A 24,791-nucleotide genomic window follows, 5' to 3' on the forward strand; every position below is an offset into this window, starting at 1 on the left:
TGGAATGGAGTTAAAAGACTATGAGCTTGACTGTACAGACAATAAAGAACCCTGGTTGAGTCTCAAGCAGAGGCATAATATGATGAAGGGTGCTGTCTAGGAAGATTAGTCTTAAAGCTTGAAATTGGGAAATGGGCGAAATAACCCCTCAAGGTCACTTCCAGCCCTCTGATTCTCTAATTACCTTTATTATGTTCTACATGTTGGTTATTTTACTACACTGTAATTTTAGCTAATGGCCATAAATTGTCAAAAATCACATTTAAAAACACACTAAAGAACAGAAGAAATATTAATGTGGACCTTTATCCTCATACTTTTCTAAAAGCAGATAGAACATATTCAAACAGCAACAGAAGAGAATAAATCGTCAGGGCTCAGTAACAGTGAAAATTGAAATCTTTTCCACATATGTGTGTGTGTGTGTGTGTGTGTGTGTGTGTGTGTGTGTGATGATTTGACATATTTTATTGCCAAGGTCTGCTTTATGAACAGCAGATTTTTTTGCTAACAAAGGTATGTTGTGCTAAAAATAATAATGCAATATTACCATTAAAGTAATAGTAAGCAAAGAAATGAATGATATCCAAAACTAGTTGCTTCATGACTTATTGGGAAAATAATAGATGCCTATTAGAATTATCCAAAGGATTAAGTGCAGATTGCTCTATTAATGAACCAAAAAAAAAATATATCAACCATTTTTAAAAGTTTTTTTTTTAAACAGAGGACAAGTCAATTTGCCATCCAAAAATATTAACTAATTTCCTTAGCATATAATAGTGACTTGCTGTTAGAACGGTGCCTTTTCCCCTAATTAATCATTATCTAAATCAAATCTTACACGCTCATTAATTTCTTACTAATCAAGATAGGAATACAGATGAAAGAAATGGCTGCATTTGAAACCAATGGGGAAGTGAGAATTGCTGGTAGAAGAAATTGTCTTAGGGAACCCAGACGAAGGTTACTCTTCTATTATTTAGCCTGAAAGAACATGACCTTGCAGAGGGCACACCTGAGTATCACGAGCTCAGACTTTAAATCAAAGATCATGCCTGGGGCTGCCACAGATTCTGCCTCTGTAAAAGGCAGGCCAAAAATGTCGCTACCACGCTGGAGTACTGGGAGTTTAAAGCAACCCTGGAGATAAGCCATTCTCTAAGCCTGAGAATTAAAGAATGAATTACCTTTATCTCTACTGCCAACTGTCAATTAATTGCGTATCATTTCATGCCCAGTAAAGGCTGAATCCCTTGATCGCTACACTCTCCCACAAAGAGGTTCTTTCTGGACCACATTGCCAACCAGCCATCAACATGTGCTCTGGGAATACAAATTCACTGATTACATGCAGCCTGCCAAAGTGGTGAACAATTCATTCATCCAACATTTACTGAATGCCTACTCTGCTAGGGTCTCTGCCCAACCCAAGGAATACAATAATGAACAGGACATAGTCCCTGCCCTGGAGTTCACAGACTGGTCCAGGAAATGGACTCCCAAACTAACGGGAAACCTCTAGATCACTCAGGACACCTCATTCACCTTTATCCCCTATAGCCAACTATCACTGGTTATAGCTAAGTTGTGTCCAACTCTTGCGACCCCACAGATTGTAGCCCGCTCCTCTGTCCATGAGATTTTCCAGGCAAGAATACTGGAGTGGGTTTCCATTTCCTTCTCCAGGGGATCTTCCGGACCCAGGAATCAAACCCAGGTCTCCTGCATTGCAGGCAGGTTCTTTCCCAATTGAGCTACAAGGGAAGCCTGCTCTTACTGATTCTGCTTTTTTAAATATCCCTCATCATTCCCCTTCTTTCCATCTCTGCCTCATCACCTCACCTCTTCTCACTTAGAAAACTAATACAGCCTCCAAACTGGCCTTCCTGCCTCTACACGCTCTTCCATCTATGCCCTAGAGAGATGTTGCTAACATATATATCTGCATCCTTCTCCTTAAAACAGAGCAAGTGCATAGGGGTGTGAAAGGGGTGGCATATTCAGGCATTGCCGAGGAAACTGGTAAGGCTAGAGGCAAAAGTGAGCTGGTGGAAAGTGGCTGGGGCCAGATGAGGAGGAGTGATATGAGCCCTGCCACAGATGATTCCTAGTTATCTTTGGCTACTTTTCATTTTGTTGTCTTTTTAAATACTTTTTCCAGCTTTACTGAGGTATCACTGACTCTGAGTTATCTTTGGATTGGCTTCTCACAGGAAAGAGTGTTCATGGAAGCAGAGATGTCCTCCATCCTCCACAAGCTGTCTACCCTTTGAATTCCCACAGCACTCCACATCCTTTATACAGACACTTCTCACACTCCATAACTTGCATCATGGTTATATTTGCATGCCTTATCTTTGCTAGATTTAAGTTCCTTGATGGAAAGACCCTTAACTGACTCATCTTTGTATCTCAAGGGGCTCACTGAGGTTTGGACTTCATGCCCTCCCCTTTGACTTGGAACCAATGCCAGAACTTCAAGAGAGTTCAATTTTAAAGGAACTAGATCAGACCAATTGATGCTACTAGAGCAACTTGTAGAACAGTATTCCAGGGAAAATGAAGAGTGCTCAGAGCCCAAAATGGAGATCTCTCTCTCCTCCTCCTCTTTTCCCCTCTTCTCTTCCCTCCACCCCCCTCCCACCCACATATATTACTTCAACAGGGGAAAACCCTAATAAAAACAAAATAGGGTTGGAGGACATGCCACTTGGGATAAAGAATCTTTTAGAAATCTGCCAGAACTAAACCAAGGCAATTTTCCTGTCTCCCCAAGTCACTCTTTCACTAATTGCTATTCTACTCAGATAAGTAGGAGAGATCCCATATTTTAGGAGATGTGTAATTTTTATTTTTCAGATACAATCTTCAAACATGTAGACCTGAAGCATAGCTGAGAATTTCAACAACCTAGGCCCAATCTAAGTGCTAGGCCATTCCCCCTGTGTATGAAATCACATTGGGGCAAGTAGGGGAGAAAGAACCCTTGTGTATCAAGACTAAAGTGTTATTATCTGCTCTGCTACCAAGGACAACTCAACCTAAAGCCTTTTCAAATCTGGGCCTCACTAGATGACTGCATAGAGAATTTCCAGTCTGAGAGTCTGTTTCCAACTATAGGTTAATTGATAATCACTGAGCCCATTCTAGACTAGGAATTGTTGTTTAGTCACTCAGTCGTGTCCAACTCTTTGCAACTCCATGGACTGTATTCTGCCAGGCTCCTCTGTCCATGGAATTCTCCAGGCAAGAATACTGGAGTGGGTTGCCATTCCCTTCTCTTTGGGATCTTCCCGACCCAGGGATTGAACCTGTGTCTCCTGAAGCTCCTGCACTGCAGGCAGATTCTTTACCACTGAGCCACCAGGTAAGACCAAGACTCAGTATACCTGACCCTAAAAAAGCAACCTTTTGCTTCACAGATGTCTCTGGTTTGTAAAATCCCTGTACCTGATGTTTCTGCAAACCACAAAAACTAGGTTGAAAACACACCAACCACTTTGAACCTACAGATCCCCTGAAAAGGATCTGAAAGGTTTTTCAAGTGACTAATAGGCAATGATTGCCTTCTTATGGCCAAAGTGTTTAGAAAAAGATATATTTTTATAAGAAAAAAATCCAATCCAATAAGGCCAAGAGTTAAGACACCAAGTCCATGCTGAGTAATAATATGGTAGCCTACTCTTTCAGAACTCTTCTTCTGATCCAGCGTGACTAGGTAAGTCATTTCACTCCCATTTAGAAAGTGGGTTAACAGCAGTTGCCACCCACATCCCCTTCAGGAAACACACTGAAATGTTACAACCAAATTTAAGCTTCCCTAGAACAAGTTACCCGTAGAATAGAAAGCTCTGGTAAATTGGTATGATTCAAGAGGCCCTGAAAGTTCTCTTCTATAGTGGATTGAATGGTACCCCTAAAAAGATGATGGATGATGTCCACCTCCTAACCCCTAGAACCAGTGAATGTGATCTTATTTGGGAAAATGGGTCTTGAAGACGTGATTAAACTAAAGATCTCGAGATGAGGTCATCCTGGATTATCTAGGTGGGCCCTAAATCCAATGACATGTCCTTATGAACAACACACACACACAGAGGAGATACAGGAAGAACAGAAGGCCATGTGAAGACAGAGGCAAGGACTGGATTGATGCAGCCACAAGCCAAGAAAGGCTTGGAGTCAACAGAAGCTGGAAGAGGCCAGGGAGGATTCTCTTACAGCCTATAGAGGGAATTCAGCTGATACTTTGATTTTGTACTTCTGGCCTCCAGAACTATGAGATAATAAACTCACTTGTTTTAAGCCACAAAATTTGAGGTAATTTATTATGACGGCCCAAGGAAACTAATACACCCTCCTCTCTACCACCTATAAGTATCTGCCTATGTGTGTGTGGTCATGTCTGACTTTTTGCAACCCCGTGAACTGTAGCCCGCCAGGCCCCTCTGTCCATGGGATTTCCCCGGCAAGAATACTGGAGTTGGTTGCCATTTCCTTCTCCAGCGGATCTTCCCGACCCAGGGATCAAACCTGCATCTCCTGCATTGCAGGCGGTTTCTTTACCCACTGAGCCACCTGGGAAGTCCCCAAGTCTCTGCCTAGTAATGTCTCAATGTTTCATCATGAATGAGTTACTACTTTGATTAAGCAATTTCATCAGGTGTTGTCTTAAAGTGCAACATTTCTTGAGTAATTCTCTTACTTCAAACCTCAAGAGTTTATGTGGGAGCTTCCTTCAGCACAGGAAAGAGGGGGTGGGAGTTAACCCAGAACACCTGGACAGTTAAAGTGAAAGTTTTAAAAAAGATCAAAAGGGACAAAAACCAAATTTTATCTATGTTCAGCCTTGAGAAAGTCCTACTGACAAAGCCCAAATGTCACTTTAACAGCATTAGTCCCAAGCCATAAAACAGACGTCTTGCAGAAGCAAAAAATAATAATATTGCCTTAGTCCTTGGCTTGTATTCCAGAAAAGTTGTTAGAAGGGTGCTCAGACTAATCCAAATGCCTCATTCTCAGTGCCCAAATGTGTTTGTTATCTTTTTAAAGTATTTATTTATTTAGCTGCACCAGGTCTTCCTTATACCGCTCAGCATCCTCAGTCTTCATTGCAGCGTGCAGGCTCTTTAGTTGCTGAGTGTGGGATGTAGCTACCTGACCAGGGATTGAACCTGGGCACCCTGTATGGGGAGTACAGAGTCTTAGCCACTGGACCTCCAGGGAAATCCCTGTTTGTTTTCTTAAGTCTGATAAATTAGATGTATTTCATTTACATGAAAAAAAAGAGTTTTAAGCTATTAGCAACTGAACAGCCACAAAGAGAGCTGGCATATCCCAATGTCTTTCTTCACATTATAGGTACCCTAGTCTTCCAGCACTTCTGGAGATGCTGTTTAACCAGCTCCCAAGCAAATCTTTCCGATGCCCAATTGCCCTTACTGTTAAGATGCTTCTCCCGGCTCTAATGGCTAACCTAAATTTCAGTTTCAAGCCATTGCACCTTGTAATTACTTTCTCAGCCACTGTAAATAATCTGTGCCCTCTATTTTATCTTTCCCCTTTTCCTATGATAGGAACCTGTGGAAAAGGGAGCCAGTTGCCTTGTTAGTACAACAGACACATTGCACCTGAGCAAAATGCAACCAAAAGAAAATCAAACCCTCACTCTTGATCCCTTAGTGAGAAGCAATGTTATTGATCTTTTCTTTTTTCCTATCCTTCAGCTGATCTGAGTGTCTACACTGACATGCTCTAGTGCTGTGGCATTTATGCCATCTTGGGGAATAGCTGTGTAAATGCTCCAGTAATTTTATACATCTTCAGCATACTGTTGTGTTAGAACTTTAGTATCTGAAGGACTGGGAAGGACAGATTTTCCTCCTCCTCCCCCGACTCTCATGTAATATGAATCAAAATCTTCACTAATTGGCCCTCCTCTTGTGTGTTACTGAAGTCTAGACTTGGTGGCAACCCCTTCCGTGGAAGAGATTTAATGAAGGAGAAAGTGCATGGGAGAGGAGTTGGCAAGCAAAGCAGCTGTAAGAAACTTGGAGACATGAGGTGGGGCAAGCTGAGATTGGAAACTAAAGAATATTGTTTCAAACACACACACACACATACACACACACACACGTTGGTGAATTCACTTTGCCCTGAACCAAATGTTTCCAAAAATTGAGGAAATTTTAAGTTATTACTGCAACACATAAAAGATGGTTCTGTGATACTCAGTAGTGACTTTTTTCCTCCTTGCTTTCTTCGGGAGCTACTAAAAACAAAAATAAATTACCCAAACAGGTGATTTGGGGATTTGCCTTCCCATCCCAGGATTTCACTGAAAAACTCAAAATGCTAATAGTAACTTCATTCTCCTGTCTGGCTAAGGATGATTCAGATACAGAGCTCTCCAGAGCCCAGTGCGGGCTCCAAGAGGCAGTGCCAGGAGGGCTCCAGATCAAGCTGAAGGAACTAAGCCTGGATCTAGGACCTCCCTGCGAGCTGCTAGTCTTATATGACCTGCCTTCAGAAAGCCACCAGCTCTTGAGACCACAGTAATTTGATTTGGGAATATCTGCCTCATTTAATTTTTACTTTTTTAAAAGAAAGAACTGAAATAAAGTAGAAACAATATGCGAACTATGGGGCCAATTCTCCCCAAACCATGCTGACCCTGCATGTATATCTAAAGAGTATAGCGGTTCAAGGTAGCTGATGCTACAGACAACGAGGGCAGTGATGGAAACCATTTGATGCAATCACTGAGGCAGATCAACCCAGAGATGATAACCTTCACTGAACAGGAAAATCAAATGCCCATGACCCCTGTCTGCTGAGCTACATTTGGGATGCAGCATTCCCACAGATGCAAGCCTTCGCTCTTCCCATGCCCTCCTCCTTACCCTCGACAGACACAGAGACCCCTCCAAGCCTGGTCCTCATCAGTCTCCATGTCTGCCTCCCCCATCAAGAACAGAGAGTAGAGTTGTTGTTGTTTTACTTCAAACCCCTAGTATCTGACATATACTGGATTCTCAAAACTGGTTTCAAAAATAATTCCCAGAAATGCTGAGCCCACCACAAGAGTAGTGATTAGGAACATGGCTCTGAAACCAGCCTAAGCAGATTTAATTCATTTCGTGGTTATTCAAACTTGGACAAGTCACTAAACCTCTGTAAGCCTCTATTTCCTTATCTGTAAAATGGGAGAAATCATACCCACCTGGTAGTTCTATTGTGAAGATTAAATGGGATGTTGCCCATAAAGGGCTTAGCACAGTGCCTGGCTCAATAAATGTTAATGATTATTAGCACCGCCCCCAGCACAGGTGCTCAATAAAAACTTGCTGAATTGAAGTCACACCAGTGGGAATGAATAGCAGATGTGAAGGCAGCCTGAGCTTTTTTTTTTTTTAAAGGTTTTCCTCACCTCACTATGCACTAGATGACCTGCGAGAACTTTTCTTTTTCTTTCATTTTTTCTCCTTTCTTTTTTTCGAGAAATAGGATAGAATAGGGGATAGTTAGGCTCCAGTTTTGCTGATCTTCAGTTTTTCATTCAGGGCAGAAAACCAAGCCTGGCAAAGTCAGGCAGATGATTTTCTGAAGAATATGACAAGGCTATTATAAACCCTAAATGAAAGTTGTGTAATGAGCATGAATCTGAATATATTTAAATTTCCTCTAGATCCAGTTATTCCAGCATCATCCTTATATATTTTTTAAGTGTGCTTTTTGCAAATGTGAGGAGATCAAAGCCCTGATAGCAGAATTTCTTCAGGGGAGGGGATACACAATTGTCATGAAAATTAACCCCTGAAAATGCACAGGATTTTATTACCCAATGGATGCCGGAGGAGATTACTAGATTTTTAAGGTCTTTGCTATCAAGAGAGCAACCTGCATGCCTGAAATAATTAAGAAGAAGAAACTCAATTATCTAGTAAACTGAAATTTCAAACCACCCTGCTTACCTAAATGAGAAAAGCTGCTTAGACTAAAGCGTCATTACTTCTATTTAGACAAGCCTTAGCAAAGATATACAAGGGGCTAAAGAATGGGACCCCACATTCTTCCCTAAGCCACAACAATGCCTGTTTATGTAAATAGGATTTTCAATAACGGAACGGAATCTGAAAAAAAATGTTTTCATTATTGTCTCTGAAAAAATGCAAATGCGGAAGATGAAAGTCAAGGGGCTTTCACTATGATGGGCACTGAATCCCCTAAAATATTTATCCTATGCGAGTCTGAGCCTGGATTCCAAGTGGATCTAAGAAACAAGCCATGACTCTTTTTCTCCTTAAAAAGGTCAGAGTACAATATGAAGAATCACAAAGGTTTACTCTGACTCTGTGGCAAGTTGAGTGTGTATTTATTCAAAAACTCCATTTCGAAAAGGAAGAAAAGTAGTAGTAGAGATCTATTTACCTTTATCTGGCAGCCCCTTTCAAAATCGGGGCCAAAATATAAATACCCTTGCCTCCATCATCATCACCATCTGACAATCAAACACTCCTGCCGCATGACCACAACAACTTCCAGGCACAAACTAAAAGCTCATTAAAGACTATATGAAGGCTATTTATAGAAGAACTAAACAAAGGAGAGGACTACTAGCAAAATTAATTAGACTGTTCATGCTTTTGACAACTATTAACTATGTGTTTGAACTCAAGTGTCCAGCTCCTTTACTGACAGGTATTGATGACTATAGCCATGCCATATATCCAGAGTTTTAAACTGACCCTGTGGTTTTTTTGGTTCAAGAACTCAGGTTTTGACCTATACTCTGTATATCAGCCTTCCTGTTGCTGTTTAGGCAGCTGATAAGAGGCAGAAATCCTTCTTGCTCATTAGGCCATTAGCTGCTGTTAGGCAAAGGGCTCAGGGAGGCGGGTGTTCAGTGGCCCAGAGGAATGTGTCAAACTCCACATATAAAGCCAGCCCCGATTTGGGGTTAAGAATTTAACCTTAAAAGGTTGACAAGTCATAAATTTGCCTGAGGTTCATATATATGTGTGACTTTCACAGTTTATATTTCCTCGCCAGGACTCAAAGTCAAAACATGCCCCTGATTAATGAATGGTACTAATTGTTATTCCGGACTTGAGAGCATTAGTCTTTATCCAAAATATTTTCTTAAAAAACATACAATCTCATGCTTAAAACTCGTCTGGCTTAGGGGAGTTTGGATAACTGGTCAGGAAAAAAAAAAATAGGAAGAGGAGCCTAATGTTATCTGTTCCTTCGTGCTACCATTTTGGTAGTCAAGATTGACTGAAAAGCTTCCATTTCACTGTGTCCATCAAGCAAAGTGCAAAGGAATGTCTTCCAAATCTAAACATGTGAGATAAAGCAACCATCTGTGAGTTCACACAAAAACCGAGCTGGGGCCCGCGGTGGTGAGGAGGTTGGGGGGAGGGCTAAAGTATCTTTAAGCACATTTTGTCTAACTTATCTTGTTAAATATTTATACATAACTGCATAACCTAACAACCTTGGCCAGGCTTGGAAGAGATAATAGATATAGGACAAACCCAAGATCCCCAAAGTGTAAACACAAAGAAAAAAAATACCACAGAATACTCCAATTGGAATATACTCTCTAACCTGCAGTCAAATTTGAAACTAGGCCACTAAAATCCTACAAGTGAAACAATGTCCTGAAATGTGATCCCTTCATCACGGAAAAGCAGACTAGTTTGGTTAGCCTACGAGGTAGGTGGCAGTTCTACCCCATGTTAGCAGTGTTTCAAAGGGGCTCCCTTAACCCGAGAAAAAGGAAAGGCATTCCGTGTAAGAAAAGAGATTTTGAAGAACAGAGATGCAATTTGCATTCATTGAGAATTATGACAAAGTAAGAACAAATGTAAACTATATTGCAACGATCAGAGGTATTCAAGTCAGATATATTTAGCCTTGTTCTATCTATACAAGAAGCCTCTTAACTACTCAAGAGTTCTTAGAAAGTGGAGTGTAAATTCATCAGTGCACATTTTAGACCTCTTTATTTCCAAACTAAGGAAGTGAATTTCACAATATCCCAAGAGAAGTAACCAGGTGCCCCAACCCAATATGTGGGCAGAAATGCAAAGCCTGTTTTCTCTCCAGAATTACTGAGGGCAAGCGGATGTGGAGGCGGCAGAGGAAGACAGGGGGAAAGTGGGGAGAAAAAATCAGAAGCAATAGGAAAAGGAAACGCCACTTTAAAAATAGCGAGGGAAATACAAAGCATTCCACTCATCTTTTTAAGAGAACAAGAAACACAAAACCATTCAATAAATATAGCAAACCATAAAACACCTTCTGTTCTAAACTATCACCACTTGAAAGAATGTGCGGGTGGGAAAGACGAAGGCGAAAAAGGAAGACAAGAGCACACAGAACACTCACTCTTCCCCTTACTGTGCGTGTCAGAGGGACTAGGGCTACTTATCAGTCCTCTAGGGAATGCTCCTGAGCTTTGGGGAATTTGTTAGTTGGTAAAACATCTTGCGCCACCAAGACCTCACTTGAAAATAAAACTGAATATCGTTGAGGGGTGGGGAGAGACTCTAAAGAACTGAATAAATGTTGATTCCAACATCACCTTCAGGCATTGTGAATGAGGCAACCTCACTTTCTCAAAGAACAAAAAAGGCAATCTGACAGCTTTTGAAGGCCAAAAGAACCTTCAGGCAACGTTATTAAATTGACCCACAGCACTGAGGTTTCAAAGGCAAGGAATGACTTGGGTTTTAGAAATTAACACTTGTATAAAACCTTCAGAATTCCGTGGGGGAAAATAAACCTTATTTCAGAAACAGACTTTGAAGTTTGAAAACAAAGCAGAAAATCTGTTTCTGAAAACAGAAGGGACTATTTGAAACACAGCACAGTTCTCCTGTGGCTCTTTGCAACTCCTCACAGGCTCAGCTCTGACTTCGGGAGATGGCCAGAGAAGACACACCCCAGAATGCAGCAAAAGAGAATGTGGGAAACCATTACTTCCCTAGTGCGTGTGCATGGGCTCAGCTGTGTCCAACTCTACAACCCCGTGGACTGTAGCCCACCAGGCTCCTCTGTCCTTGGGATTTCCCAGGCAAGAAAACTGGAGTGGGTTGCTATTTCCTCCTTCAGGACATTTTCCTGACCCAGCGATGGAATCTGTGTCTCCTGCATGGGCAGGAGGATTCTTTACCACCACGCCAACTGGGAAGCCCTAGATTCTCCAGGCAAGAAGACTGGTGTGGGTTGCCATTCCCTTCTCCAGAGGATCTTCCCGACCCAGGGGTCGAACCTGGGTCTCCTGCATTGCAAGCAGATTCTTATGAACCACAGGAAGTTCCTAGTTCCCTAGAGTAAGAGCAAAATGATCACAAGAGATACTGCCTCTGGCCACGTTAAATTAAGCCAAGGCCTAGACTATAGGGGAGCAAAGACTATTTTCCAAACTAGTTGTAAAGTTATTAGTAAATGAGCAAAGATCCCGTAGGCTATGCCTTCTCACTTTCTTAAACCCCTACATTCTCTTCCTCTCCCCCTACGCTCTCCGAATCTCTCTCTCCTTCCCCCTCCTCCCACCCTCCTTTCCACCCTCACCCCACCATTCACATCAGTGAAAAAACAGCTGAAGCAGAGCACAAACTTGAGAAGTCAAAAGAACAATGATCTATTATATGCAAGACACTCTCTTAAGTGCTCCAAGGTTCTTACCCTCAAGGAGTTTATATATGCATACAAGTAACCTGGGGGGAATCCTGTTTTAAAAAAAATAGAAATTCGGCTTCAGTAGATCTGGGGTGGCACCTGAGATTCTGCTTTTTTCTTTCTGCTTTGAAACCCAGATTCTACATTTTCTTACAAGCTCCCAGATGCTGCTGATGCTGCTGGTCCAAGGGCCACACATTAATGAGCAAGGATCTAGTAAGAAGAAACAAGTATATAAATAATTACAAGAGCAAAGAAGAACCAAGGCCATAAAAGTTCATTGATCACACAGTTCAAAGGGACAATCACATCTAGTCTTGGGGAATCATAAAGTGATTCATGAAGAACATGACATTGCACTGACACCTTGAAAAATGGGCAAGACGGCCACAGGCACCAAAGAGAGGAAGATAGTCAGGTGGTTTATAAGTAAAGGCTTGAAGGCAGACAACTACAGGATCCTCTCAGTAATGAGTTAGCGGCCTGTTATGCTTAAATAGAGGGCACACATGTCAACAGGATAAGAGTGAGAGGCAAGATGGAGGCAGACTTGCAGGACTCAGCCATCTGATTTGGATGTGAGATGTAGAAAAAAGAGAAGTCAAAGATGATTTCAAGGTTTCAAGTTGGGTACCATGCAGAGATGCTATCACCAGAAATAAGAATGCTGGAGAGAGGCAGGTTTGGGCAGGTAAGAAAGAAAATGATGGACTAATTTTTTACTGTGTTGAAAGTGAAACACTGGTAGGACTGCTGGATGGAGATATCCAACAGGCAAGTGGGAAATACTGAACTGGATGGCAAGGAAGAGATCAGGCTGGAAAAAGATGGGGGAGTCATTCAAGCAGTGAAGATAATGAAGTCATGGGAATGGTTGTGGGAATGAACAAAGAGAAAAGAAAGGGCAAAGGACAAACCCGCCTGGAACACTTGTGTCTAATAAAGGGTGGGAGGAAGAGCATAAACAAGCACAGACACAATCAGTTGTACAATTAGGAGGGGAAGCCAGAGTGTACAGCATCACAAAAGTCAAAGGAGGGTGGGAATTTAGGCCAAAAACTTTACATCCATCCAGGCCATATTCTTTCCCCTCATAATACAATGTGAATACTGGAAAGAGCATGAGCTATGGAGTGAGACTAATCTGGATGTAAATCCTGGCTCCACTACTTAAACAAGCTTGGGGAAAGGAAACATTTCTGGGCCTCAGTTTCTTCATCTGTAAAATGGAGATGACAGCACCTACCTTTTAACTTTGCTGCGTAGATTACATGAGAGATTAAACATAAAACAAGTGACATCCAGTTGGCACTCTGAATTGTAGTCTCCATGCTCTTCTCCTGTGCCCTTCCAAACTAGTCCATCAAAGAAAGTAGACTCAAAAAATCTACTGAAGAACAAGGAGTTTCAAGCTTATGTTGAATGAAAATGGTAACCTCAGCAACAACAGAGAAATTAAAGAAACCATTTTGCCAGAGAAACAGAAAAGTAAACAACCCTTCCCCCCCCCACCAACCAAAAAAATTCCCATCTCCGTAGACACTTCGGGGGGAAGGTTCAGGAGGGAAGGGAAATATGTATGCTTGTGACTGATTCATGGTGTTGTATGGCAGAAGCCAACACAATATTGTGAAGCAATTATCCTCCAATTAAAAATAAAGAAAAAAGGAAAAGACCAACCCAATTACATAAGTATTCCTAGTATTTGCCTGAAACCACATGTTTCAAAGACTCGTCAGCAGGGCCCAGTCTAAAATGGAATAGAGACCAGAGCTCCAAAGCTACACACAGTTAGAGCTTTCTTTCTCTCCAAAGCAGGAGAGCCAGAGGGACCTCCATGTTGGAACCAAGCAGATCTGTGGAACTCAGAACCTGCTGACACTTTATGAGTGGCTGAATTGTTTGCACATAAGATATATGAAAACAAGGCTTTACCAACGTAAATGTAAGGTATGACTGCGAAAGACCACCCACCGCTAAGAGTTAACAACAACTTTCAAACAGTTTAAATGACACACATAATTATTAATTATTGCTATCAAAAATAATAGAAGTCTGATCCGTTGCTTCTAATGTATTTTTCTACACAGAGGTCTGTGTGTGTGTGTATGTTGGAAGACATTATCTTTTTTGCAAAGTCTTGCACTATGACAACATATACTCATACTTTTAATCAAGTGAGTTCTTAAAGTCTTTGGCTGGTCTTTTTTTTTTTTTTTCCTGAAAAATCACCAGATGTTGGCAAAACACATTTTAAGACATGTCACATGCAAAAGCCTGGAAAATATCATCCACACCCATGAGTTCCAACTTGAGCCTATATACTAATGATTCGCAATCCTGCTTCTCCGGAACTCCAGAAGAATATATACACTCTTTCCCCGAGATCTCATCTATCTATCCCCAGTTTTAAGTTACTATCTACATGCTGATAATGTCCAAATAGACACCTCCAGCCCTGACTGCTCTCTCTTCTATGGTCCAAAACACAACCTCAACTACCTACCAGGCATTTCTGCCCCAATAATCAAAGGACCCCTCAGACTCAACCTGTTCAAAATCAAACTCATTATTTTACCCCTCAAAAACATGTTCCTCCTATGTTTCACTCATTCATTCAGCAAATATTTACTGAGCACCTATTATCTGCTGTGGCCCCACCACCCAGCAAAACTAGAAGTTCCAGACTCATCCTTCTATCCTCATAACCAGTCAACAAGTCATGTCTATCCTACTTCCTCTATTCCTATTTACTGCCCTGCCTTTTCACCTGCATTATTAAAACTCCCTGCCACCACTCACTCTCCAGTTATCCTCCATACTGAATGGTGTTTCCTCTTCTTAAAATGTTTTCATGGCTCCTCGTCATCCTTGGATACAGTTCATCAAAACTCCTTAGCATTTCCTACATACTTCCCTTGTTCATCTTTCCTCTACTTTCCCCACATCTGCACTCCAAACAACCCAAACTAGTCCAATACAACAAATGTCTCATTTTGTCTAGTAACTCTGGACCTTTCCACATACCTTTACAGGACAGCCCACTTAAGGCAACTGGTTACCCTCTTTCATAATTCAACAGCGACCAGATCTGCACAGGGCACCCAGCTCATCACGCTGCCTTGACATCCATAGTTTTCCTTATTGGCTCCCTCCCTAAGCAGTGGTTTTATCTTATTCATCAGCTCCTAGCTCAGTACCTGGCATAGAATCAGTGCTCAACAAATGTTGCTTGAAGAATGAATGAAAAACTTGTAATATTTATTCAGAGATAGCATACAAAGTCAGAGAAGGCAATGGCACCCCACTCCAGTACTCTTGCCTGGAAAATCCCATGGACGGAGGAGCCTGGTAGGCTGCAGCCCAGGGGGTCATGAAGAGTCAGACACGACTGAACGACTTCACTTTCACTTTTCACTTTCATGCCTTGGAGAAGGAAATGGCAACCCACTCCAGTGTTCTTACCTGGAGAATCCCAGGGACGGCGGAGCCTGGTGGGCTGCCGTCTATGGGGTCGCACAGAGTCGGACACGACTGAAGCGACTATGCAGCATCATACAAAGTTCATTATTAATAGGTTCATTTTCTGAGAATTTCCATCTGTCTTTCAAAATAGTTAAATGTGGTTCCCCAATAAAATCACTCCATGTAACCTAACTTGAAAAGTATCTCTTGGGTCATAATCTCATTTCCAGAGAGCTCAACATGCAATCAAGCCAGCGCTAGATGTAGTTCTCCAAAATGAGCCAAATTCACAGTACGGGTTAACCATCACAACTTGAGCAAGGATCATATCTCTGTACTTAGGGAAATGATGGAACTCAATAAATGAGCAGTAGCTGTATATCAGTGACAATTAGGTCTGTAACACTTTGGGTGAATCCAACTGAAAATGGTTTACTTAGGTACTGAAAAGCTATATTAAGGGTGGACAGTTATAGGGATATTTTACATGTGTGTATGTACAAGTATACACATATGTATGGGGGCTGTTGGAACCAAGCAGATCTGTGGAACTCAGAACCTGAAGACACTTTATGAGTGGTTGCATTGTTTGTACATAAGATATAAAAGCAAAGCTTTCATGACACAAATGTAAGGTACGATTGTGAAAGACCACCCACTGCAAAAAGTAGCAACTCACAAATTTCAAACAGTTTAAATAACACGTAATTATTAATTGTTGCTATCAAAATAACAGAAACATATATTTATACATATATAATCTATTAATATATACATAAAACATATACAAATACCACATTCAGATAAAGCTGCAGCTAAAATCTCTCTACTTGTCAAACTTCAGTTTTTCAAGAGGGGTAACAAGGCTCCCAGGGTCACAAAGAATAGAAAAATATGCTTCAACTTCACCACTGCCCTTCCTCAGTCTCTGCTACAAATCAATTTAGAAAATGATGCATTCAGAAAATCAGCCTTTCTCTAGATACATAGCATCCTGAGGGCTTCCTGGGTGGCACTAGTGGTAAAGAACCCACCTGCCAATTGAGGAGACTTAAGAGACTTGGGTTCAATCCCTGGGCCAGGAAGATCCCCTGGAGGAGGGCATGGCCACCCACTCCAGAATTCTTGTCTGGAGAATCCCATGGACAGAGGAGCCTGGTGGGTTATGGTCCATGGTGTCACAAAGAGTCAGACACGGCTGAGAAACTTAGCACACATGGCATCCTAGGATGTCACATGACAGTGATAAAGTCCTCCAAACTATGTCTTTATGTGTTTATTCTTACATTCATTTCGACTTTTAATAATAACTCTGTACAAGGCACTCTGCTCACCACTCTAGACAATACTGTGACAGTCAAACATGACTCCTACATTCAATGAGCACAGGGTCTGTCAGAGGCTATGCATAAACAATGAACTTCAAAATCATGGATACTAAGTAAGAAGTACAAATAAGGTAATTCTGGGAGCTGAATGTAATTGGGGCATACCTCTGTATTGTCTCTGCACACATGTTAATTTCCATGCTCAAATGTTTCCCAATCCTTTTAGTCTGTTATGTGTGAGTTAACTTTCTGATACATACTAGAGGGAGGACTTTTTACCTACTCCCTATATCTGTCACCCTAACTTTTCCTGTCTTCACCATGTCTCCCTCAGCTTCAATCATCCAAACCAAAATTTGACAACGAGCAATGGAGAATCCCAGGATGCCATGATACATACTGGAAGTACCAGTATGCAGAGTTTGGGAGACAGAGAACAGAATCATAATTAAGAAGGAAACTATTCAAATCTAATATTTTTTTTTAAACAATCATAATCTTTTTCTCTTTTCCCCTCTTTACTACTTGGGTCTGTATCTGCAAGAACATCGCTAGCCAACTTTAAAAATATGCCCTAATGCATACAGAAATTAAGAGGACTTTCATAAGGCCCTTTATACTACTTCAATAAAATTCCCATGGCTGAAAATCCACTTTGAATTATGTCCTTTTAGATGTACATTTATGAAGCTTGATGTTATAAGTAAGGTACAACGAACACTGAAGAAAAACTGATATACATTTAGTATATGTATATGTGTATATATATATACATTTAGTATTCTGTAACTGACACCAGTTGCATTATTTTCACACTAATACAGATATGTAAAGTGAAGTTAAATGTATGCACTGATGTAATATGCATTTATGTACATGTAGACATATTAAATTTATTTTTAACTTCTTAAAATAACCTTGTAAACAAGTACAAACTACTTACCTCTTGTAAGTCTTGGCTATTCTACTTTTCCCAGGGAGTTATATACAGCCAAATGCATTAAACCAATGTCCTTTATCACTTACCTATAGGCAACAAATAGATTTTTGACCTGAAAAAGTAGTTCCTTTTTTAGAAATTTTAGTATATTAGTAAAAATGAATCAACTACTTAAATAATGGTTTTATGGAAAGTTTATGGTTACAATACATTTATAATTCCATTTATTTATTTAGCCTACAAATTTTGTTGCATACCTGTTATTTGTTACTATGCACTATGCTAGACACTGAGGATACAAAGATAAAACACAGCCCCTATAACCCTGAGAAAATCACAATCTAATAAGGATATATAAATAATTACAAACACATACCTTAAAGATACCATAATCAGGATTTCTAATTTTCCAGTAATAAACTTATATTCAAAGGCAGATTCAAAAAAGCCAATTAAAATTCTAAAGTTTTGCTGAATTTTTAAGAAATAAATGCATGCTTCATTGTGTAAATTTTGAAAAATACTGAAAACTCAAAATTTCCACTTCTGAGAAATGTACATCTTTCAACTTTCAGGTGAATGGTTGGAATCCAGTGGGTGGAAGTTTCATTTACAATCGCTTTAACTTCTCTGTCCCTTTTTACTGCCACTTTCGCTTGTATTTTATCTGTCTTCCTATCAATTATTTATCAATATAAGCCTATTAAGTATACTTCAAAGAGCTTAGTAGATTTACTAATCTAGCATATAAATGCAATTTCAGCTACTAGACGTAATTAACTGTTCAGAACACTAGCAACGCATTTTGGTCCTAACACTGACTCCTTTTTATTCATGAGAAAAAAATACAAACTCTCAAATAAGGCTGTAACATGGAAGTGCATTCCCTGTTAATCAATCTGGATTCATTTTTATTTAAAAATGGCAAACGAGTATTTCTAATAATTAGCACTTGGATAATTAATATTCAATTGGCCTAATCTGAAGAAGAGAACTAAATCTTTACATTGTCTGTTCAACAGGCATTCAAGTAAGACTATAATGTTCCGGTGAGCGTTTTCCGCTCACACACAGCATTTCAAAAGGCACGTTTTCTCTGCTGATAATGCTCACCTTCAGGATGCTTTGTGAATCACATTTTTACTGTCATTATGTTTCAGGAGATAAATTTCCATTACTTTATGCTCTTTCTAAAGCCAGTTGGGGGCCCATGACTTGGACTCTTATTTTCCGGTACTCATTTCTTAATGGAGTGCTCGGGATCCTGTTTCAAGCCTGACAACTTGCTAAACATGGGCAGAAGAGGGGGGGATTTTTCAGCCCACACTTTCCATTAGACCTTAGATTAACAAAAAAACACCGAACCCACTTAGAAGTTCAGCTAGGACTGACGAGATGCTGGCTCCTGGTGTGATCTCTGGAATTGAGGCTGTGCACAAATTCTGATTCCAGGTTACAGAAACCTGTGAGGTACTTCAACAGGTTCATGCATGTGTTATAGCTCAACCCCCAAATATGGTAATGTCAACATTAGTGAGAAAGGTCTAGCTGACATTAAATCAAAGAGAGTTTGATTTAAGAGATGTCTTACAATTTATGTGCTATAATAACTGTTGATCTTTAATGATACTAAGCCAGTCATAACAATGTTGCTAATTTCAATTTGTTCTCTGAGTACTCAACCTTAATCTCAACCTTAATAAGCCCTGCCTGACAGTAAGAGTCGCCAGCTAACTGAGGTAAGCCTGAATCAGTCTCCAGTCAAAATATATGCAGCTTGAAGTTTGTCCACATACCTCAATATGTCTCATAAAAATTTGGACTTAGACTTTAAGTAAGATGACATATAGCTTAGGAAAGGATTTGAGAGTTTCATCAAAGAATACATAATGATCTAGAAATGCTATTATCTATTATTTACGAAACATGCTATGGTACTCTTAGCATTGGGCTCCACACTGCATCAAATGCAGTGCTTTCCCTTTAAGGAGCTTATAATCTAAAACATACAAATAACCATATGCAGGAAAAAAGCTAGAGATCAGAGTAAAAGGAAGCATTCACAAAAATGTACAAATTCAGCATGCCAGAACTTTTCAGTTGAGCAATATGATCCCCAGTGAAATTCTTTCCAAATGATGTATCATGTGCACAAGTTATAAGTGATTATCTTCAATTTTCTTAGAAATGAGTAATAAGATACCTCTTAAGACCCATGCTTTTGTATATGCATCAAACACTAGAGCTGGCGTGGTCCTATTGATAGCTGCCATTTAAGGAGAAAACATATTTTCTGTCTTGTCTCATAGCAGACAAATACGGACCTCTTTTCTCCCAGGTTGGTAATAAGCAGCCTCTTTCTAGGCTACAGTGAACAGCAAACATTGCAACTGTAAGATGGAAGCAGCAGAATGCTCAAAAATATTGCATCAAAACATTGGATACAACCTACCAGCCCATAAGAAAAAAACCACATTGCCAAGCTGACACCATCTGTGTCAGCTAACATCCATCGAAATCTTCTTATGCCTGTATTTCCTAATGCTTACAAACAGAATTTGCTCCAAGAATTAAGAAAACTCTGTTTAAGATGGCGGCCCTATTAAGCGACTTCTTCCTATCTCCCACTTCATCTCTTCAGTTTCTTTTTCCATTGACCAGGCTGGCCATTGTGACCGTTTCAGCCAATTTCCTGAAGGTATTTTCTAGCCCTTTTCACCCTATTTAATCCTACAAGTTTCCTGAGAAGCCTGTTTACTCGTATGCTCCCCCACTAGACTGTGAGCGCCTTGACAAAAGGGACTATGTCTTCTTCCTCTGGGCACCCCCCAACACCTAACAGAGAGCCTGCCAAGGAGCAGGCACTCTCAGACTCCTTTCAAGCCAAGGTGCTCCTCCAATCATCAGCCATCTCTTCAATCAGATTGATGTTTCCCTCTAAGTACATCTTGGTACCAAGCATCAGGATTAGCATAATAAATATATTCAGACCACATCTGGGCAAGTTCTCCAAACTAGTCCAAGTTAGCACGTGGTAATACGACTTTTCCAAAGTTTCAACAAATCACCTGCTCACTCAAATGTCTAATGCAATCTCAGGGGAGAGAAACCCTCCCATGCCTCACTTATTCTCTCTCCCGGCTTTAGCACCACTAACAGCTTCCAACTAATTGGGGAGCCACAGCTGGCAACCCGGATGAGATTGCTAGTTCTCATACTTTAAAACAACAGCAACGAATACCAAACTCTCTCTTTTTTCAAGAATGTTGATTTTTATTTTTATGTTGTTTCATCTATTTTGAGAAACTCCAAGCCGATTTTGGCTCTTCAAGGCTGCCTTTTACCCATACAGGCATTTGGCCTTCTGGATTGGTTCTTGCACTTTCCAAGGCCCTCTAAGGCAAGATTCCTCAATCTTCTGGGAGTTGCAACACTACCACGGTTTGTTTTTCTCATTTCCATCCGTTCCCTTCACCATCACCAGCCCCCCGCCACCCCCACCCCCCCCCCCCCCCCCCGCAAAAGTGGTGTATGGCATTCATAAAGTGAATTACACTTGATTTTTGTTTAGAGGAATTTTTTTTCAGACTTCTGTAACATTCCCTTGAGACAATTGGAAACATCATTGTCTGATTACTAGCTCACTTTCCTTGCCTAAAATTGTATCCATTCTTGATTGCGCCTGTGGGTAGGTTAAGCAAAACAAAATAAACATCTAGACTTATGAGCTCATTGGCTTTTTTCTGAATTTTTCTAAATTAAATAAGGGCAAAAGAGCTGCACTGAAAGTCAGTTATATGGATTTTTCTGCCAAATGCTAACTGTGTGCCTGGTTTCCATCTGTGGTGCTTTCCAAGTTACAAATCCTTTAAAAAAAAAAAAAAGAGTAGGGTATGAAAAGATCTATGGATTTGGGGGACATGCCATTTAGAATTGCTATCCTGTGTGTTTGAACACTAAAAAAAATGGGAACATGAGATTGTAAGGCTTTAGATCAGCTTTGTGGAAGTCTAGTGTAGTCCTTCAGCACCAGTGATTTATTTAGGCTGGCCGATTTCGAATGCTATTTAGTCTCATCCATATTAGCATAAGAAATGTACCTTCTCCACTCTAACCCAATTCTGCTAATGGTCAAAGTTAGCAGTCAATCCCAAATGCTCCCCTTAAGTGACACAGGACATTCTTGAGGATTTCTCCTTACTGTGACCAAATCTCATTTTATCTGGGACAAAGAAAGCTTTAATGCAGTTAATACAGTGGAGCGGGCAAACTGAAGATGGCTTAAAATATAGATAGGGAAAAAAATGTCAAGCGGTCATCATGATGGTTCATAACTATCAAGTAATTTGCAGCTCTTTTTCTATTTCCAACCACTGAATAACAGCAGCAAGTCACACATTTATTCCTTTTGAAATTATGCACTTGCCATTGTATTTAAGTCCGTCATTATCATCTCTTCTCTGAAACACTGATGAGCTCTTTCCACACACAGACATTAGGATTTCCACCATGCTTTCTGTATCTACAAAGACCGAATTTGCCCAACTAACATTTGGGACACATGGTTTCATGCCAGGGGTACTGGAAATCTGCACTGCCCCCAGAAAATCCAGGCTATATGGTAGCTGTGTGGGTATCACCCACCATATTTGAAGTTTGGCTTTGCTCCAGGGCGAGTCAGAACAGTGCCTGCCATACAAAAGGTGCTCAACAGGGCATATGTTTGTTAAATAGAAATGAAGTAGAGAACGCTGGGTTTATATGGTAAAGATGCTCGGAATATGATTTTCCTATAGAGTTTGGGAGATACTTGAGGAAAATGAAAAATCTCCATCACAAGTCCCTGTTCTCTACATGGAATACGGCCATCCTTAGGCCAGGAGTAAGGGAACTTGGAAGGAGGGAGCCCAGGCCAAATCTCATACACATGGTGTGTGGGCCCTCCCAATACTTTTATACAGATGCTGCAAAGAGGCAGGCAGCCAGAGAGCTGGGGGAGGGCAAGGGAGGGCCTGTTTGAGTCTCTGTAGGGGGGGGGGGGTTTGCTAAATGAGGGAGTATCTGTGCATTCCCTCTGGTCTTTTTTCCTCTTTTAAGTACAATCTTTACTCCTTGGCTTCAAATTCGCCCAGTGTGGCCCCAGCCCCAACCTTGGACCCATTCATCTTGTGGGGGCTCATCCTGCGAGGACCAATTTTTACATTATCAACAAAAACATGTCTCTGGCCTTAGCAATCTAATTACCACGGCACTTCGAGGGGAGAGAGATTCGCCCGCTGTTTCAGCTCTGTGGAACTGATTCATAGGTTGCCCCTTACAGCTCCTGCACACGCCCACGTGGTATGTTATTAACACTTAACAGTGGAAGAGGTAGTTTTACCCTCCCGTAGAGCAAAATCCTGCAAAGCAATATTTAACATATGCGCAAATGCATTTCAGTCACCAAAAAGGGTGACCAATTACCTTTGCAACTAAACAGCAGGCTCGCTTGGCTCTTTTCATCCACCTAAAGAAAAGGCTGAGGGCGCGCTGGCTGCCTAGGTAACCTCCCGCTAATGAACGCTCGCCGGCAGCGCCCACAGGGCGCGCATCGCATTCACAACTTGGCCCAACCAGCAGGCCCGCCTCCCTGACTTGTTGAGAGCCACGAGCCAAGTTTTGGCGAGGGCTGCTCCCCGATCCCTCGGAAGCGCGGGACGCGCGCTTTGGTGGATGCATGGGTGGTGAAGAGACCCCGGAGGCCACAAACGTTTTACGGTTTGTGAATACAACCAGCCGTTTCTTCGAGCGCACCTCTGATAAATTAACCTGTTTGAAACCGACTCTTCTTGCCTGCATTGTCAGTGTAGCAACTTGTCCTAATTGGATTCTAAGGCAAGCTTTTAGGACTCCAACCGTGGGACAGTCAATCACACAAGGCCATTAATATTCATCTGTTGACAGCGGCAGCGCTCAGGGAAGGTTAAAATATGCCCTTACAACACGATCTGATTGTGCCGAACAAAAGGCAAGCGTTCAGAAACTTTCCTCCACCTAAAATCATCTTCCTTTCAGGGTCCAGCCTGTCAAGAAGGCAGATGAATTTGAGAAGGGGAGGAGTTAAATCATCTTTGGACTCTTGCTCCCCCGGCCAGCAGCATGGTTTTGGAAACGATTTTGCCAGCCTAGAGAAGAGACGCTGTTTTGAAGGGAAAAGGCTCAGTCCTCCTCATGTGGGGGACCCTCCTACTCAAAAGTTTCCCTCCGCGTGTCTTTACCTGTCACTGCGGATTCGGAGATCTGTCCTCAACTTTGCTTGCACTTGGGCCCGCGAGCCTCGGGAGCCCAGGCTGCAGAAAGGAGGGCGTGAGGGAAGGTTGGGGAAAGAATGGCTGGAGCCGCGGTCCAGCTGAGGCTGAAATTCTGGCATGTAAGTGCGAGCGAGGGTGGCAAATTCCCGAGGCACCAGCTCGGATGTGCGGCGCCAGTTCGCCGAGGCTGGGAGAACCAACTCCAGCCTTCCCGCCCTGCCCCCCTCCCCCAAAAATGGGCGCCCACTAGAAGGCCATGCTCGCCGTTTCAACCACTCGCATCTTCGCTGACAGCCCAGCAAGCCTGGGAGATGCGGACACGGTCCACATATACCCTTCTCTTCCTCGGGAGACCCGGCCGGGGCTCGAGTGCGGGGACCACTCCCAGGTACTCAGCCGCTGGGCTCACGATCGCGGCCCCGCGGGGCTAGCGCGCTCGGGTTACGGCCACCATGCGCCCCTTGGCTCACCGCCCGGCGCGGGGAACGCGCGAGGGACGACTCCTCACCTGGCACCGGGGTTTCGGGCACCCACTTGAGTCCGGGCTGCAGTCTCTGGAAGAAGGAGCGGACCTGCTGACAGGTGGCGTCCGGCGGCGGCGGCGGGGGCTGCGCCTGTCCCGGGCAGTCCAAGCTGAGCAGCATCGCCACCACCAAGCACGCGGTGCGCACGGTCCCTGCCATCCTGCTTGGCGGGGAGCGAGGAGAGAGTGGGAGAGTGGCAGCGGGGGCGAGAGAGGTCCCAGGACTCGGCAAGCCTGGCAGTGGCCCTAAGGAGCTGGAGACGTGCCGCTACCCAGCCGCTGCAAAAGTTTCCTCGCAGCTACCTGGGCGCTGGGCGAGGGCGGGAACTGCTTGGTGGCTCGGGGCGGGGCGGGGCTGACCGGATTGGGGCGGGGCGAGGAGGGACCGGGTGGGGCGGGGCGAGGCGAACTGCGCGGCCGGGGGGCGGCGGCGGCCGCGCGGCCAGCCTGCGGGCGCGGGGCTGCGGGAACTGCTGGGGTACCGCAGTGTTGGGATCCCGCAGGAGCCGCGCGAGAGGAGGACGCGGAGCGCGTGCGGTGGCTCCTGGCCG

The 24,791-nt window shown here is 42.4% G+C and overlaps 1 protein-coding gene across 1 annotated transcript in view; it reads right to left on the reverse strand.

Moving 5' to 3' along the window:
* GPC3 (glypican 3) overlaps positions 1-24,572 on the reverse strand; it is a 436,510-nt gene extending 411,938 nt beyond the window's left edge. The window contains exon 1 of the mRNA XM_061136403.1: positions 24,226-24,572. Within this exon, the coding sequence (XP_060992386.1) occupies positions 24,226-24,400 (175 nt within the window). The 5' untranslated portion in view covers positions 24,401-24,572. The remainder of the gene's footprint in view (positions 1-24,225) is intronic.
* Positions 24,573-24,791: the final 219 nt, after the last annotated feature.

This window comes from Dama dama, chromosome X (assembly GCF_033118175.1).
Source record: "Dama dama isolate Ldn47 chromosome X, ASM3311817v1, whole genome shotgun sequence".
In the NCBI taxonomy this organism is placed as follows: Eukaryota; Metazoa; Chordata; class Mammalia; order Artiodactyla; family Cervidae; genus Dama; species Dama dama.